At 32.8% G+C, this 18,963-nt stretch overlaps 1 protein-coding gene across 1 annotated transcript; it reads right to left on the minus strand.

The window, feature by feature from the left end:
- Window positions 1-2,690: 2,690 nt before the first annotated feature.
- Window positions 2,691-18,267, minus strand: Dazl (deleted in azoospermia like). The gene is made up of 11 exons (XM_026388566.2): window positions 18,250-18,267; window positions 12,734-12,880; window positions 12,384-12,475; window positions 11,656-11,707; window positions 10,455-10,518; window positions 10,224-10,363; window positions 8,710-8,781; window positions 8,008-8,058; window positions 7,103-7,216; window positions 5,879-5,977; window positions 2,691-2,744 (listed from the first exon to the last, which is right to left on the minus strand). The coding sequence occupies exons 1-11, from the start codon at window positions 18,265-18,267 to the stop codon at window positions 2,691-2,693; spliced, it is 903 nt and encodes a 300-aa protein (XP_026244351.1).
- Window positions 18,268-18,963: the final 696 nt, after the last annotated feature.

The raw sequence follows: 18,963 nt of genomic DNA on the forward strand, positions 1-18,963 counted from the left end.
AATTGGAAGAGGAAATGAATATTGATTTTTTTTGGTTACATCCTTATACGAAATAATTGCAATATGACAAATCCAAGTTTTGTTGGACAAGCACAATATCCCAAAACACAGGATCAGGAAATTAGGCTCAAAGTGTACAACAGATAGAATATTTCAGTGTCCAAAATGAAAGGGTCCTTCGTCATGGGACTGCAGTTAGACATGTTCTCCAGCATTCCTGATAATCACTTTCTGTTCATGCATTGCAATGGAATCCACTGTTACTCATTTCCAACTCAACATAGGAGGAATGTACTTTCTCACGAAACATGTATATATGTGCATGTGTACACATGTATACATGAGTATACATGTGAGTATACAAACACACACACACACACACACATATACATCTCATTTCTTCTAAGAGAAATCAAACAAAATACAACGTACCAAAATTTACTTTTAAAATTAAGCTACCAGCTTAGTAAAGTGAGCAATATTTATGCTTTTAAATCTCAAGGATCTAAACCTCGTCATACACTACCCAATTCCCCGTTTCTTTTCTTTTTAAATCTATATATATTTTTAGTTGTAGATAGACATAATACATTTATTTTATTTATTTATATGTGGTGCTGAGGATCGAACCCAGGGCCTCACACATGCCAGGTAAGCACTCTACCACTAAGCCAATTCCCCATTTCTTTAGATAATATGACAACAAATAGGTCAAAAATACTTTTGAAAAAAGTTTCTTTATTTATTCATTTATGCAAAGACAGTATCAGAAATAGGTTATAGAAACATATTCTAGGTTTAAAATTAATCTTCCATTTTGAAAGGTTCAGGAGTTTGCCTCTTCTTTCTACCATACTCTAAATACCTCACTCCAACAAAATAGTGGACAAATAAAAGTTTATTTCCTTACTTTTCCTTAAGGTCATATTGGGACAATTAGAATTGACTCTTCAAAATTTAGGTATCATTAATAGTGAGCTAGAGATTTAATAATCACAGAATGACAGCACCAAAAAAAAAAAAAAGGTATATTTAAAAGAACAAATTTCAGGATATTTTCTAATTCTGAGGTTTAAAAAAATTCCAAAATCCTCTTTGGGGATCCTTAAAAGACTCTGGCCGTCAGATCCAGAATGAAAATTATTAAAACTTATAAACCATAATGGGCACCGATGACAGGACCCATAGTAATTATTTCAGATTAGGCATAAGCAGAGTCTCCATATTTGGGGAAAGGGGGCTAATGGAAGGCCAGGAAGGCACTTTAAACTCATTTCCATGGCAGATCAAATGATTCTGATACAACTACTTCCCTTAGGAAGGTATTACCTCACTGCTACCTTTCCCAGGCTTACCCCTCAAACTGCTCCTATGGCTACTTGACTTCTTTAGGTTGACAGTTCTAAAAGCAAACGTCCTGGAAGAACAGGAGTACAGACTAGAAAAACAAGACTGACAACAGAAGCCCCGGTATTCTAGTTGTCTGTAACAAAGCACAATGTTCAATATGGAGACCAGCTAGTCTAGAAACAGATTATTAACTTTGACTCTAGCATGTTCTTGAAATATGTTATTGAAACAACTTTTTTGGTTTAGAAATATCAAAATTACCTTCTTTGACTCTTAGGGACATCTTACTTTACAAAAGGAAATATAGTAGACTAACAAAAAGTAAATAAAAATCTATGTACTCTACCATAAATAATATTTTAAATGTTTTTACAAAAACAATTCCTTTCAGATACTCTGATTAACCTTTAAGTGACGTAAAAAAATTTCAGCATTCTTTAATACCAATATTTTGCACAATTTAAGATACAGCCATTGAGTTTAGCATTTCAAGGAAAAAATAAATAAAAGAAAAAAAATTGAATGTTAACTCACTAAGAAGCTATATACCTAGTAAAGTTTAGTTTGTCTTGGATTCTTTAAAAACAATTAGGCCCAGAATTTTAGTTATCCTAATTATCATCCCAATCAAACAGGGTATGTGTGTGTATGCATGTGTGTATATGTTGTGTGTGTATGTGGATTCTAGATAAAGGATAAAATATTCTGAATAAATCTAAGACCCACTGATTGGATTGTTTGTTTAGAATCTGTTTTACTGGGTTTAGATAAGAAGACTTGAATAAAGATAACTGTATATTGAGTTCCACTGATTAAAAATGCAGTTTAAAAAATGCTGTTTTGTGGTAAATTTTTAGGCAAATAATAAATGCAAAGCACAATAGTGTAAATACTGTACTGTTCAAAGGTACTTGTTGGAGAAGTGAAATGCTTGTATTCAAACTATCAAAATTCTGACCTTTCAAAATAAGTTTTTTAAAACAATTGTTTGAATATGAGTATTTGCTTCTAATCTCTTAAAATGCCAATTCCAAAAAAACCTTACAGATAAATCTTAAGTTATTCCAACTATTTTTTCAATTATTTGAAATTGTTTTTATACTTATTTACTTTCAATTATCTTTTACTTTTAACTATATACTGAACAAAGAACCAATTTCTAAATAAACACCTAATAAAGAACAGTTTCAATGTAAAGTACAACTAATCTAACATAACTTATATAGAAAGTCTGAGTGCAATTTAGAATTAAATTTCTATAGTAGTGAACAACTTCCAGTCTCTTCTTAATATTCAAAACCAGCAACCTTCCCCTGAGACTAGAAAGTTAGCAGAGAAGATCAAACAGATTTAAGCACTGCCCGACTTCTTCTAAAGTGATGCACTCTTTTATCCTAGAAAAGATAGAAATAGTCTTTACTTCACTGAAATTTTCCTATTAACACTATTGGCCTAAAAGAGCTGCAAAATACCTGACATATTTTTTTAAGTTTACATATCATAAATGAGAAAAAGGAGACCCATTGGAAAAGCATTCCTGAACTTTGCTATAACAAATGCACCAAGATTGGCTAATTTTATTAAAATTAAAAAAACAATACCAGTGAACCCAGAAATAAAGAATGCAGAATCAATAATTTTAAGTACTTCTTAATGCAATATCCCAAAGACAGAGGGTAAAAAATACATATAATTCTTAAAAGTATTGTTTTTACTAACTGAATTGCATCTAGTAGAAAGCATAGCTTGAGAAGAACATTATACACCAGTCTGAAATCCCATTTTTAGGTTAAAAGATGTAAGTTTTGGTATGTTTTATCTTATGAAGATAAATAATTTTGTAGGAAGTGAAGAGAAAAAAATTTAATAGTTGTCCTCTCAGGTTGATTGGTCCTGGGAACCTCAAAATACAGGAAGTTCAAATCCTTCATATAAAATAACAATGTATTTGCATATAACCTACGCAATCCTCTGGTATACTTTTTCTTTCTTTGAAGTGCTGTGATCAAACCCAGGGTCTCCACATGCTAAGCAAGCTCTACTGCTGAGCTACATCCCCAGTGCATCCGATATACTTTAAATAATCTGTAGTATACTTATAACAACAAATACAATATAAATGATATGGAAATAGTTGTTACCCTGTTTTATGGAATCATGGCAAAGTCTGTACTAATTTCTATCTCCAATTGGTAAAATTTTAAGATGCAGGATGCCTATAGGGAGGACTGACTTATAAAATGGAAAATTTTCTTTTTACTCTATGTTGCCTACAGAAGTGCAGATAAAAGGAAGGTCTTAGAAAAGAGAAATGGAAATCAATAAACCACTAACAGCATAATATTTTCTTCTCTGTACAATTAGCTTTACTGCGTCCTTTTCCTAGGAATTAGATTAAGTTGTCATATAAAAGAGTGATTTCTAGAAACCATGTAACTGGTCAACAGGGTTGTATCCCAATAGGTTATAGCCTAGAAAAGTGGCCACAATCACTCATATTTTCAGATAGGAAACATAAGATTATAAAGGGGATAGAATTAAGAATGAAGAGTAGAATTTAACATGGAAATAAATGTATTCAAGTGCCTGGATGCGTACAACTTCAATAAAAACAACATTTAGTCAATTAAAAAAAAGTCAATTAAAAGATGTCAGTCAACTGCAGGCTTCCAACTTCTTACTTATAACCCAGAAGAGCATAAAGCTCTGAAGTTCAAAGGGAGGCCTTTGTCTAATACCAGGAGAAAACCATTTGAAGGGTATTTTCTGCTTTCAAACAAATCATTTATGTCCTACCTACTTAAACTTCAGAACTTTGGGCAAGGTAAGCTATTCTTTCTATGCTGTACAGTTCTAAGTAGAATGAAGCAACAAAAGAACATCAACTTTAAAAGCAAAAATGCTTAAGTCCTGTTACAAAAAAGAACTTAATGCTGCTATGGCTCTACTCTTCTGCATTACGTAAGTGCTTTGGTATACCCATTAAAAAGGTTTTAAGTTATATCCTAAGATACCCATTTACAGATAAATCAAAGCTAATCTCCTTCCCTGTTAACACATAAAAGTGGTAGTTAAAAACTTCCCTTTGAATTTAAAATGATGCAGCAATTTTGGACAAATTCTGAAATTCTGGCAGTTCCTCAAAAGGTTAAACAGTTACCATTGCTGACTCCACAATTCCATTCCTAGATATGTATTCAAGAGAAATAAAAATATATGTCCATATGATAACTTCTACATGAATATTCATAGCATTATTAATAACAGCCAAAAGGTTATAAAAATCGAAACATCTTATCAACTGATAAAAGAATAAACAAAACATGGCATATTAATAAAAATTTCTAAAGAACTTATAAGTGCTGTAACATTGACAAACCTTGAAAGTACTTCACTAAATTAAAGATAATCACAAAAATCCAAGTATTTTATAATTCTGTGTATATAAAATGTCTACAAAAAAAGAAAGTAAATTAGTGGCTGTTTAAGGCTTGAGGAAATGTAAGATTTGGGAAATGTGATGGGCTGGGGCTTTATTTTTGGAGTAATTAAAATATTCTAAACTTGATATTGTTAACATATATTTAAATATGTATTAAATATATTTTAAATATGTTAAATAAAAAATATTCTAAACTTGATTGGCTGCACAATTCTGTGAATATACTAAAAACTATTGTATGACAAATTATAATCTCTATAAATATGCTATTAAAGGAAACCTTATTTCCTTACCAAACACAATATTCCTTCTCACTGGACTAATGAGTTACATTTTTTTTTCATATTCCCAGACTCAGAACTAAAAGGACTCTAGAGAATTGTACTGTACATCCTCATTTTCGACTTGTAAAACCTGGAGTCTTAGGTCTGGGCATACAGCTCAGTGCAGAGTTCATGTTTAGCATGTTCAAGGCCCTCAATTCAATCTCCAATATGCGCACATATGTGTGCACTAGCATACAACATGCAAAACCAAATATGGAGTCTTAATAAGAATTAAATTATCTGTCCAAGGTGGATAGAACGATTAGAAAACAGATCTTTCTTAAATTTAAAAATCCACATTTATCATCCACTTCACCAACTCTGAATCAATTTTCATTTCTAATTCAGTTCTTTTTAACTGCTTTAACTTTACCCCTTCTTCCTCTGCACATTGTTCAAGCATAACGTCTGAGCAGTCCATTGCTTTTGTTATCTTTAATCCAATATCCATATGTTAAGTTCTGCCTTCTAAATTTTACTTTTACTAGTTGGTCAAGCCCATGTTTTCTCCTCTCATGAACTCTTTAAATTACAAGTTTCTGCTTGTTCCAAGTCTCTTCCCTTAAAGGGAAACTACACTTTATTAATGTTTAAGCACTACAAGACACACTGCTAGATAAAACCCACTCACAGTGGTTTACTGGATTAGTCAATTAAATGCTAATTTAAGTAATCTCAAAAATGGATATACTATAAAGAGGAAAAGGTAATTTAAGACTAACACATCTACTTTTTACCCTGTGTCATATTCCTTTCATACCTTGAAGTAGTCATCTTGAGTAACAAGAGAGTTTCTCAGTCTATTCTCTGGATTAAATAGACAAGATACCACTGTCTGTATACTTCGGTCCACAGATTTCTGAAACACAAAAGTTCATGGTAATATAAAGACTACTTTTTTCACTGTTAACAGATTTTTGAAAGTTTAGTGAACATTTATGCTTATTTCTAAGAATTCTTATGTGATTCATAATTCTTACCAAATATCAATTACTATGTACATTTTCTCCCAAATTAAAGAATTGTTTCAGAATCCTAGTGATATAATACTAGTTTAAAAGGCTGAAGTTATTAAAACTCCATGATATTTGGCTTAAAGCTTTTAAATTTGTTAGAGAAGAAAATAGGGAACTCTTAATGTTTCAAGAAAAGTATTCAGGACAAAAACCTGATAATGTGATTTCACTATAAGCTATTTTAGCATTTTGTCAACTTTTAAACTGTGCATCAAATCAAGGAATATTTTTTGCTCTGTGGTTCAGTAGTTCTCAACATTTTTTTCCTCATCCACCAACAAAAATGGTATGGTATTGGCATCCACCAACAAATAAATGAAGGATTCTTCCAATGGAATCCCTCAAGGTTATGCTTATTACCAGTGTATCAACTACTTCTACACTTCCACAAAACAACATGTAGCAGAATTCAAGGGTGAGAGTATTGTTATTTTAGGTGACCACTCTAATAATTAAAAACAGATACTACCTACTTCTTCAGTATTTGAATAATTACTACTGCCTCCACCATTCTTGAGAGATGCATTATATATAATGTTATGGAGAGAATACCATATACTATTTAGATAAGTAAATGTTTAAAATCACTTGCAAAAGATTAAAATATAGTTGATGCTAATTCCTCTTTCGAAGAGTAAAGTTGCAAAAACCTGCCTAGCATTTTGCTAAATCACACTGATACAATACTTATTAAACTATAACTCAGAAAACCCTAAAATGATGAAATTGGGATGAGAAAAGGATTGCTCAATCAGAAACTACATATGTATACTGAAACTTTGGGGATGTCTGAAATCTTATTAACCTTTATATTAAATTGCTAAAAACTAATGAATCACTTAAGCTCTAAAGTTTATGGCTTCATCTTTAAATCTGGGCAAAAATGACTGCTTCTTAAGGGGTTATCTTTTAACCTTGAAAAAATAAATATAAAATATACATATCAGTAAACAAAATTAGATATTTGCCTTTTGTGGGCCATTTCCAGAGGATGGAGTAGCTTCATGAACTGAGCATTCATTTGGCAAAACTTCAGCTCCTGGATCAACTTCATTACAATGGTAGTTAACAGCTGTATAGGCCTACATTTGAAATAATAAAAAGTGTAATTAAAAAGATACACAGATACATTTCTAAATAATGTATTCAAAATAATGAGCTGATATCTTAAGGTTTAATGTAGATTCTGCTATGCTATTTCAGAAATTTTGTTTTAAGCTGAATAGCTAAAATGCAGTAGCAAATATCTTAAGGTTTAATGTGGTTCTGCTACACTATTTTTTACCTTTTATCTTAAATTTTATTTTCAATATTAACATAATAAGAATTAAAAATATAAGAAAAGTAAACTATATTATTAGAGTGCCTGAGAATTCTAACGAACATATCCTTCAAATATCCAATCCTGATAAAAGACAGAAGGTAACAAAAGCTCAGGTGTTTCAGAGGTTAGCACCCACTTTTGTTTTATTCCTTTTCTTATTTAAAACATTAACAGCAAAATACTTCTGTTTCTCTTCAACAGATTTTAGGGGTAGCAAAGCCAGAGGCTGATTTGGGTAAATTAAATGCTAATTCTAAATCTGTATTAATACTACTTTCTTGGATTACATAATTTATCAACAGGTAACTGAGCACTTCTCACATACAGAGCAGCCATGACTTGAGCACACAAAAATTTGGGAAACAAACTGCAGTTTTTCCTATGGGAACACATAACTGGGTGAACAAAAAAGTTAAATGTAACACATAACATAGAGGGGCATTTAAAATATTTATATATACACATGATATGACAAAAGATCAAAAAACATAAAACAAGAAAATACATTTAAATAAAGAATAGGAAGTATGTTTGGCTAATTTATTTTACCGGAGGTATAACATAACTCCTTTGTTCCCCAGCAGGCCACTGCGGTGGCATCTTAAAAAAAGGAAACAGAAATTATTCAACTATTCCTGTACATTTTTACAAATATAGGAAATAGAAGAAAGATGTATGGTTCTTTTTGTTATTTCTACATATAAACCCCACCTTTTTCTCAAATTTCTGGAGCTAGCATTTGGTAATATTCAAAGAATAGTGTTCTATGAAATTATTACTATAGATATGGTCATGAGTCATACATATGCTCATTATATATGGAAAAAATACAGAGAACTACTATTCTGTAGGAGCCAGTGAACATACACAGTGTGAAATGGAATTAGAATTTTGTGCTCTAAAAATTGGGTAATGATTTTTTTTAACCTATCCTCCTAGAAAAGTAAAAGTCAGACTGGGTGCTTCATGTATTTGGCAGCAAAAATGAAAGAATGTGTCTTGAAATAAGAGTTACTAAGTCTTACAGAACAGTTTTAGAAAAAAGTTCTCTCCTAGTCAAAATAACATTACCTTACTTCCAAGTAACATATAAGTAATCTTAAAATACATTTAATTCTAAACTAATTCTATTTTTTCTTGGATTTTTAGGCATACTTCACTGGTTTAAACAATATACTTTTGAGAAATTTATATAAGTAAAAGTTACAATAATATTCTAACATAAGTCATTTTTGTTTTCCATTAAATTACCTGATAATTATAAACAGGCAGCTGATATCCAGTAATAACCTGAACTGGTGAACTTGGATAAGGAGGATATGCCTGAAAAACAAAATTTACAGAAAGAATGGACTAAATAAGGCAAATTTTCTTAAAAAATCAGAATTAAGGAATATTATTCCCAATATAACAAAAATATTAAGAAAACTTAGTTGTATATATATTTCATTGTTTAATTATATATTTTTATATACGTAACAATTCAGGATTCTAAATCAATGACTGGCTTTATGAAGAAGAAAATACTCTTTGCCAAATGTTAGCTTTTTGGGCAGAAAAAGAAGGTCTAAATAACAACCTGACTGGTTTTCCAAGCCTCCACTCACCTCATTTGTATATTTATCCCTACCCCAGAAGTATCTTCTTACATTGGCGACAAGACTTTAAGACAGATTTCCATGCAAGTTAAATTAATATATCTGCTTTTTTGTAATAAAATTTTTACACTGTATTGGATTTCTTGGGTTACTACTGATGGGTAATCTGTAGTACCCCCTCTGGTCTTTATGTTTTTTTCTGTACTTCACTTCTAAAAGTTAAGGGCAGCATAATCCAAAGCCAGAAACGGTTCAGTAAAATGTCTTACGTGCTTCAATGTTTACTGACTGAAAACAAATAGTAGCATACACAAATACACAGAATTGGTAATGGTTCATGATAAATGGTTTCTTGCCTAGCACATACAAGGCTGAGGTTTGATTCCTAGCATAGAGAGACAGAGAAAGACAGAGGGGAGGGAAAAAGAAAGAGAAAAGGAAGTGAGGGGGAAGAAAAGATAAGAGGAAGAGAGAACAAAGAAAGGAAGACAAATAGGGTTTTTCTTCTATTATGTTGTTTAGAACAAAAAAAGATACACTCTATGTTTCAGGTAGATGAAAAAATGTAAACAGAGATATTGTAAAACTATTTTTTTTGTTTCTTTTCTGGCAAAGAAAATATCAAACTGAAGAAAATAAGTGTTATTTCTCACCAATGGCAATAATAAGTACATTAAATTCCATTTTAAATATTAAACAGGACCAGACAATTATATGCCAGAAACTCAGTTTGTAGATAGGGTAAAACACATTAACATTAGATATCTATTCATTCTAGAACTATATTAAGTCCAGAAATCAGTAACTTATGTAAGGAGGTATCTGTAAATCACTACAAATAAAGAATAAGTAGAATTGAAAACTTAAAAAAAAATAAACTAGGCAGGAACAAAATGAAAGCTTCCTTCAAATATTTTAGGATTTATCACAGGAGGAAGAAACTATTCTATATGGCCATAGAGGTTCTCGTATAAAAGTTTATGAAGTACACAGGAGGAGGTTTTAGCTTAGATAAGGAAAAACCCCAAGAATGAGGTATTTTTAACAAAAGTAAGACTCTCAAGTATTCCAACAGGGACTATATTATCACTTATTACAGAAACTATGGATATAATTTCAGAGGGCAAGAAGGCTGAAATAAATAAGAGAAATGTAGGCAACTCTTACCTGAACATACTGAGTTATAGGATTCATCATGGTTGGAGGCTGCATGTAAGTTTCGGTGTTTGGATTACTCCAAACACTCTGAAACTGTGGTGGAGGAGGAGGATTAAAAATCAAAGGACGTGGCTGCACATGATAAGCACCTTTTTAAAGAATAAAAATAAAACAAAACCTATTTTTAGTTTTCTGAAAAGTTATAGATATGTCAACAAGAACAATGTCATTTTTACTCACATAAATTTTGTTTCCTGATTGCAGGGCCCAGTTTCAGCTTTTTACCATGGAAATTTATCTGTGACTGAAAACAAAGCAATAACAAAACTCTAATTTTTATATCTTTCAAGACTTGCCTACATACCAAGTCATTTAAAATTTCTATCACAATAAATGTTGGCAAGGATGTGGGGAAAAAGTTACCCTCATAAATTGCTGGTGGGACTGCAAATTGGTGCAACCACTATGGAAAGTGGTATGGAGATTCCTTGGAAAACTCAAGTTGGAACCACCATTTGGCCCAGTACTCCTCATTATATACCCAAAGGACTTAAAATTGGCATACCTTAGTGACACAGCCACATCAGTGTTTATAACTAAGCTATGAAACCAACCCACATGCCCCTCAACAGATGAATGGAAAAAGAAAATGTGATATATATATATATATACACACACACACACACAATGAAATATTACTCAGTCATAAAGAAGAATGACTATGACTTTTGCTGGTAAATATATGGATCTGCTATCATGCTGAGTGAAATAAGCCAACCTCCCAAAAACAAAGGCCAAATGTTCTGATGTATGGATACTAACACACAATAAGGTGAGGAGGTAAGAACAGAAGTTTAGTGGATTAGACAAAGGAGAATAAAGGGAAACGAGTAGGGGACGGTAACAGGAAACAGTTGAATGAAGCAGACATAACTTTCCTATGTTCATATATGAATACACTACCAGTGAAACTCCACATCATTTACAACCACAAGAATGAGAGCCTAATTTTAATAAGTTCTACTCCATGTATATGTAACATGTCAAAATACATTCTAGTGTCATGTATATCTAAAAAGAACAAATAAAAAGGAGGGATCCTATCATCAGATAAGATCATAAATATGTATAAAATAAAAATTTGTCACAATGAAGCTACCTTAATTACTTACTATACTAATCAAAGCCAAGAGGTATCAAGTAGAATTTGATCAAAACCCTTTCACTCTGTCTCCAAACCTGTCTGTCTCTATTTCATGAAGCTAAAGTCTCCAAAATAAACAGGTTCTGACAAGTTATATAAGATTACTCTTAAGTTTTGATTTTTGAATAGGAACGGCAGTATATCTTCATATTTTACACAAGACAGTATACTCAGGACTCAACATTAAACACTGTTATCAATAAACTATGTTAAGTTTTCCATAAGACTACTACTTACTTCTACTATCTTCTGCACATCCACGTCATTGTAAAATGAAACAAATCCATAGCTAGAAAGGCAGACAAATGAAATATAAAATCATTACCATATAGTATGGATTTAGAACTCCTAGTTGCCTATGAAATAATAGAAGTGATAATGATAAAAATGAATAATATACTATGATAAATAATTTTAAGATATTATAACAGACCCTCTGCAAATATGGTTTTTTAACCTGATCTATGTCAGAATGTGCTAAGATTAAGGTAGTATGTGAACCTCATTCATTAACAAAAAATTCCTATCTATGTACAAGATAAATTTAAGATACTGTGAAATGTGCAAATAAAGCACTTCTTTGATAAAACTAATGAATGCACTTGTGTGAAATAAATATAGAAAATACTGAAATACAGGGCTGGCGTTGTGGCTCAGTGATAGAGCCTATCACATGTGAGGCACTGGATTCGATCCTCAGCACCACATAAAGAAAAATAAATAAATAAAAGTGTTGTGTCTATCTATAACTAAAAAAAAATTTAAAAAAATACTGAAATACAATCATTAGGAAAATTATTAAACAAAAAAGCTGAGAACAAACTTTTATCCATGACAAATTTAACAAAGCAACAAATTTCATTTATACAAATGTCAGAATACTGTTTTAAAATATTCTTCTCTCATGCTCTAACATGTTAGAGGTCAGATATTCTTGTTGGTTTATAGTAAGCATGTTTCCTCACCCTTTGGACACACCAGTTCGATCCGTGATTATCTTCACTTCTTTTACTGAACCATATCTAGCAAAGAAACTTCTGATTTCAGTTTCATCCATCTATAGGAAAAAGTTTAAGAGTAAAAAGTCAGCATTCAAAATCTTAATTCTACTATACAAGGAGATTTGGTGAGGTGGAAGTATCTTCCAAAAGTACCCCAAACTACCTGTTTGTCAAATATTTTTGGTCCCTATGGGTTAAAAACAAAATAAATTTCAAACCTACATGAACTACAAAAAACCTCAGGTTTGCAATAGGGCCTAAATCCCATAATTCATAAAATATTTTAAAATATAAATAAAATATGAATACAATACCCTAACATCAATTCCACCAACAAAAACGGTGTTTGGCATGATTTTGCCTTCTGGTAAAACATAGCCTTGGCTGGTGGTGGCTGATGAGGACTGGGTGCTGGCCTCTCGGGAGATGGTTGAGTTTGTAGTCTCAGAATTTGCAGCAGACTGTAATTTTGAAAGCAAATATTGTAACTGGATACACAGACAAAAACATACACAATGTGAAATCTAATTTTTGTATTTGAGTATAAAATACTTTGTGTAAATTATTTTCTTTGTAGATTAGTCACCAATACAGCTTAGTTTAGGCTCAGGATTTAAAGTAAGTAAAAGTAGACTGGCATAATATTTTAACCCAAGGACATAGTACTTTCTTAAACTTATTGTTACTCATCACCATTTTTTGTACAATTTTATGGAAAAATTATTGGTTTTAAGTTTTATAACAATACTATGTAAGCTGATATAAAATAGAAAATTTAGATTTATACAAATAAAATTGATCTGTACTGATAAACTTTCATTTTACTAAGTACATTAATAAAAAACATGGTAAATCTTAAAAACCTAAAGTAAACAAAAACAAAAGCTACACACATAAGAAAATAAGGATCAAGGTTTTAAACAAACTTGTTTTGCTTCACCTTTCTAGACACCAAAATTAACATAAATTTTCAACTTTACTTCCCAGTTTAGTACACTTGCCTTACTTTAGAAAGAAATTGTAAAAACATTTGCTCACCTATTATAGCTCCTGCTAAAAAGGGGATTACAAACTTCTTCCCAATACTAAGGATGTTCAAGGCATTGTCCCAATGATAATTCTAATTTTCAGTGAACTGATACATATATATGACGCATCTTTATTGTCAGATACAGAAACCTCTCCCAAACAACCCCCCCCCCCCGTGCATTTATTTTTCTGGATTCTGATCAGATCTCTGTTTTTAGTCTTCCTATGGTAGATCTAAAGCTAATTATAAATTTTCTAAAGCAAAATTCACCGCCAATATTTATGGTGAAGAGGCAAAGATAGCCCAGTGAAACAAAAACTGATTTAGTCAGGAGATCTAGATTCATGTCGCTTACTAGGTTGTAAGCCACTTACTTGCCAGCTGTGTGTCTCTAGGCAAATTACTGAGAGAATGAAATGAGGTAACATCTGTGAATCCATTTTGTGAAGTATAAAGTAGTATTGCCAATATAACTTAGTGTCCTAATATTCTAATTTATTTTCAATAGTTTTTTTGAAAAGCATCTCTTCTAGTTTTACTATTTAGCTTTACTATTTTTAGATGACTTTAAAAACAACTAACTGGAACTTCAGAAAACTATGACACACCCACTCATCTGGCATTCATTTATGAACTAAATGAACTATAAGATACTAAAAGTTCAAAACAAAGAGAAAGCTATTACATACATACTCGTTTATAAAAGAAACAAAGATGAAAAAACTGTTCAATTAAAAGAATAAAAGGAAAGTGAGTTTTATAGAAATTTTAGAGGTGAAATCAAGATTGTCTAATCACCAAAGTTGAGTTTTTTGTGTCTCTATTCATTTGTTATACTTGCTGTTTTGCATTTCTATTTGAATATTTTCTAACTATACAATGATATTTCATGACACTGACATAGCAAAGAGTAAACATTTCCATTTTTTCCTTCTTCCAATGTCTTATATTTTTAAAATTAGGAATATATTACATAAACCATGTATCTTGGACTTCTGAGGACCCGATTAGATCTATCTTCCCCATAGAATCCCTTCTCAATTAGATCACTCAAAAACCCAAAATACAAAAACAGTGGTTCTGAAATTCTTACAAAATCCCTTTTATCCTCAATCTCCCTTCATTTTTGGATGAACTTTGGGTTCATTTTTTTGACAAATAAACTGATTACAGTACTGTCTCTGTACCATAATGTACAGATGCATTTTAATTTAGAGTTGTAACACCTGGATAGAAAACAATGCCAGATTATAAAGGGTTATGATTCTCAATAAGGGGAGATTTTGTACCCCAGGAGCACTTAAAATATTGTCTGCAGACTTTCCACAGTGAGGTACATTAATATCCCACAATGCAAAGGACAGCCCTCATAACAAAGAAATTTGTTGGGATGTTGCCCAAAATTTGAATAGGATCTGGCTGATGGATTCTGTCACAGTGTCACCAGAATTTTTGAAGAGGAAAATTATTGTGGAGGAATAACTCTTCATTGTTTAGTAAAGTAAGTGTCTTCAGGACCTGTTTCCTTGCTTGAAATATGAGTGTTTTGAAAAGATCTTTGATATATTCTAATTTTCAGTCTATTTGCAAATGTAAAGTGGATACTTGAGATAAGTTGGTAAGGAGAAAAAAAGGCATTGGATATTACAGGGAGTCTGGTTTGGACTTAGGCCTTACAAATTGGCTAACTGCTTCCACCCTTGTATTTACAGAATAAAATTTGTATTTATAGGGGAAAATGGATCAGTAAATACAAAATTCATTTAATTATTTTAGTGCAATGTCTTAAATTAAGGAAGGAACCACCATGTCCTAGTTCTTAGCCAGCAGGTGGCACTCAAAGCTAACAAAGTAAGGAAAACACTCCATTTCAATAATATTCTAACAGGAGGAATGTTTAAACCCCTCCTGTGCATTTATTTATAATTTATATCATCCAAATAAACACTTGGGTCACTTTTGAACTACAACCAAAAACAATCTACAAACACTTTTGCTCATGATAAGATAAAAATTAATGTTAAAGTATAATCTTAACCATCAATAGCACACAGTAATACTGAAAATAAATTACATTAAATGTTATAAGTAATTATTTTTATTAGTTATACCTTCAAATGATTTGGTGGGTTTTTAAAAATATTTATTTTTTTTAGGTGTAGATGGACACAACACAATGCCTTTCTTTTCTTTTTTTTTTAATGTGGTGCTGAAGATCGAACCCAGGTCCCACGCCTGTGGTAGGCAAGCGCTCTACCACTGAGCCACAATCCCAGCCCTTGGTAGGGTTTGAAATGAGAAATTTTAGGATAATAAGTAAGGGTAAGTGTGGAGGCCATCATATATACAATTCTCATCACAGCCATTTGATATTCCATTATATTTGGACATCCATGACAAAGAAAACTAAAAAGCTGAAAAAAATTATCATTATTAAAGCTCCTGGATGTTTGCACTTTTGACATTATTTAATCCAGTTAATTATGTCTACATAGTAAGCAGCCTGATATCTTTCATACTGACTAGGAAAAAGTCTAACTTGTAGTCTCAAAGTTATATTCAGGGCAATAGGAAGGAACTTATCAAGAGATTAAACTAAGGAAATGAAAACAGAATAAAAACTAAACAAAACCAAAATTTTATCAGGAATAAATAAGCAATAAACAAGTTATCCTGATAAAGATCAGCAAGAAAGCAAACTAATGTATTAGACATGAGAAAGAAGTATGACCATAGGTTCTAAGAATGTTATATGGGAATAAATGTGGAAATTTTGAATGAAATGGCTAACTTTATAAATCTTCACAAAACAATCTTAAAAGAACAATCACTTGAGGATACCTGGATCAGTTTCACTAGTTTTCAAAACCATATAGAAACAATCATTAGTGTATGTGTCTCATGCTCCAAGAAAGCAAAAACAATCGTAGATAGAAAAGGCAGAGGGAGAAAGACATTAAATTCAAATACTTTTCCTAAAATAATTTTTAGAGCCATGTGTAGTGGGGAACCTAGCAGTAATTCCAGATAATTGCGAAGCTGAGGTAGGAGGATCCCAAATTCAAGGCTAGCCTGGGAAACTTGGGGAGACCCTGTCTCAAAATAAAATAAGAAGGACTGGGGATGTAGCTCAGTGGTAAGAGTGCCTGACTAGCTTGTGGGAAAACCTGGTTCAAACCCCATTTCAAGGGGGTAAAAAGAAGGGAAAAATTTTTTCAGAAAAAAAATATTTCTCAATGGATTTGATAAAGCTAACATTATCTAAATAACAAAGCCTCATTAAGATAGCATACCCTTGCCCACTTACAGAGATGCAAAATTAGCACCATATTTTTTTAAAATCCCATAATTAAATAGTTTGTGTTGGAAATTCAAGGATGGTTCATTCCTAGGAAATCTGTTATTTTAATTCATCAGAGGGCTGGGGATGTGGCTCAGTGTTATAGCACTTGCCTAGCATGTGTGAGGCAATGGGTTGGGTTCTCAGTACCACATAAAATTACTAAATAAAATAAAGGTATTGTGTCCATCTACAACTAAAAAAATTAATTCATCACTGAAAAAAGCATCTAAAATGTAGCATTCATTTCCTAACTATTTAAAAAAATGTATAAGCATCTTATTTTCTATCAGTCTAATTCTAACCCATCACCAAATATAGTCCCAAGTTTTCAATTCTGTGAACACAATATTCAAACATTATTTCAAAGTTACACTGTATGACTAGGGGTTAATGTTCAGACAATTTTTATAAGAAGAAAAAAAATGGAAGTAAAAAGGTAGACCCAGAATTTACAAAAAAATAAATTTTAAAAGCTAATAATCAGTGATAAAACTTTACCAATGATTTTTTAAAAGGCACATTAACATCTTCCAGTTGTTAGCTTGGCAACTTAAAAAGTTGTAACTGTCACTGGAAAGGGTGTGGAGAAAAGATCACCTTAAACACAATCAGTGGGAAAACAAACTGGAAACTGCATACCAAGAGTTGCTTGAAAAAACTCATTGTAATTTAAAATAATTATGAAATAAGCATAACCCCAAAATTCCACTTCTGGCAATTTATCTCATGGAATTAATAGTACAAGTTACCAAGATATTTGTTCAGGGATATCTGTTATAGTGTTAACACTGAAAAATTATCCATCCATGAATTCAGGGTAGTAAGGAAAAGTATAAGATTTAACATTATGTATACTTAAAATTATTTTAAATATATCTTTGGATCAATGCCAAATATATTAACGATGTAGGCTGTCAAACAGTATTATATGATATAGAACAACTTCAATAAAATAAAACTTCCCTACCTATATGCAATATGAACATATAAATAATCTAGAAGGGTATACATATGTCAAAATTTACATGGTTGTAAATTTACATGGCTGGGATTGAAGAAGATCTCTACTTTTTTTGTGATTATTTTCAAATGAGTAAATACTTTGTAATCAGAAAAGCAATTATCATTTTCTCACTTGAAAAATTTTAGCACTAAAAGAACTCTTGGTTGATTATTAAATAATTATCAACATGGACAACTACATATTACACAAATAATTATTGCAAATATTTACGTATTTATACATCATTTTCATCCTTGTGATAATAAAAATTTCCTCCCTTTACCTCTAAAATAGAAATAATTATACAAATGAGGATGCAATATGTAATACACACATTTGTGACTTAATGGTCAGCCAATGAATTTACAACAGGTTGTGTGGTGGGGAAAAAACTGCCATTTATAAAAACTCGTACATAGCACACCACAGAATACCTACAAAATGCATGTGTTACTAAAAACTTCCGATTCATCGAGACGAGTAAACCTTTGGATCCAATCTCATGCGGTAACTATGGCGTCAGCCGACATTTTGTGCCTGGTCTGGCCCCACGAGGGCGCCACCATCAGCAGGTCTCCACCAGCCTCTGCGGAGGCGCGAGGAGCCTCAAGGGTCCTCTGGCCCCAGCCCCCCAGCCCCCCAGCCCCGAGCTCGTGGACGGCGCATTCAGGATGGCTTTGTGGGCAGCTCCTCGCGCGAGCACGAAACCCCATCCCACCTCTCATAAGAGTCGCTTCCTGAGGAAGCTGCTGCCCTCCGCGTCCAAATAAGCGACTTTCCCCCGCAGGATCACACCCTGGGCGTCTGGACGCCGCAGGCCCGACGGCACCTCGCGGAGACCGCCACGCCAAGTCTGCAGTCTTTACCTCGCGGAAGGAGCTGCTGCCAGCCTCCACCCGGAAATGGGGGACTGCAGAGGATGGGGTGGGGCCGGAGTGGGGTGCCCAGTGCCCCAAACCTCGGGTGGGCATGAACGCTGCACAGCCTCGTAGGCGGAGGCGGGAATAAGCCGCCGCAGGAAGCCATGGGCCCTGCACGTGGCGGGGGGGGGGGGGGAGGGGAGAAGGCTCCCAGGGCCTCACGGCCACCACGCCGCAGGCATCCCACCACTCCGCCTGTCGGCCACTCCGAAGCTGGGAGGCCTCCTGGCCCTGCACACCACCACATG

The sequence above is a fragment of the Urocitellus parryii genome, chromosome 3, assembly GCF_045843805.1.
Source record: "Urocitellus parryii isolate mUroPar1 chromosome 3, mUroPar1.hap1, whole genome shotgun sequence".
Taxonomy (NCBI): domain Eukaryota; kingdom Metazoa; phylum Chordata; class Mammalia; order Rodentia; family Sciuridae; genus Urocitellus; species Urocitellus parryii.

Coding starts and splice junctions, on each gene's coding strand:
- Dazl (XM_026388566.2), bottom strand. Junction 8,782..10,223: donor CTATAACTCAGTATGTTCAG/GTAAGAGTTGCC, acceptor TTTGTTTTTCAG/GCATATCCTCCTTATCCAAG. Junction 7,217..8,007: donor GGAGTTATGTTATACCTCCG/GTAAAATAAATT, acceptor TTTCAAATGTAG/GCCTATACAGCTGTTAACTA.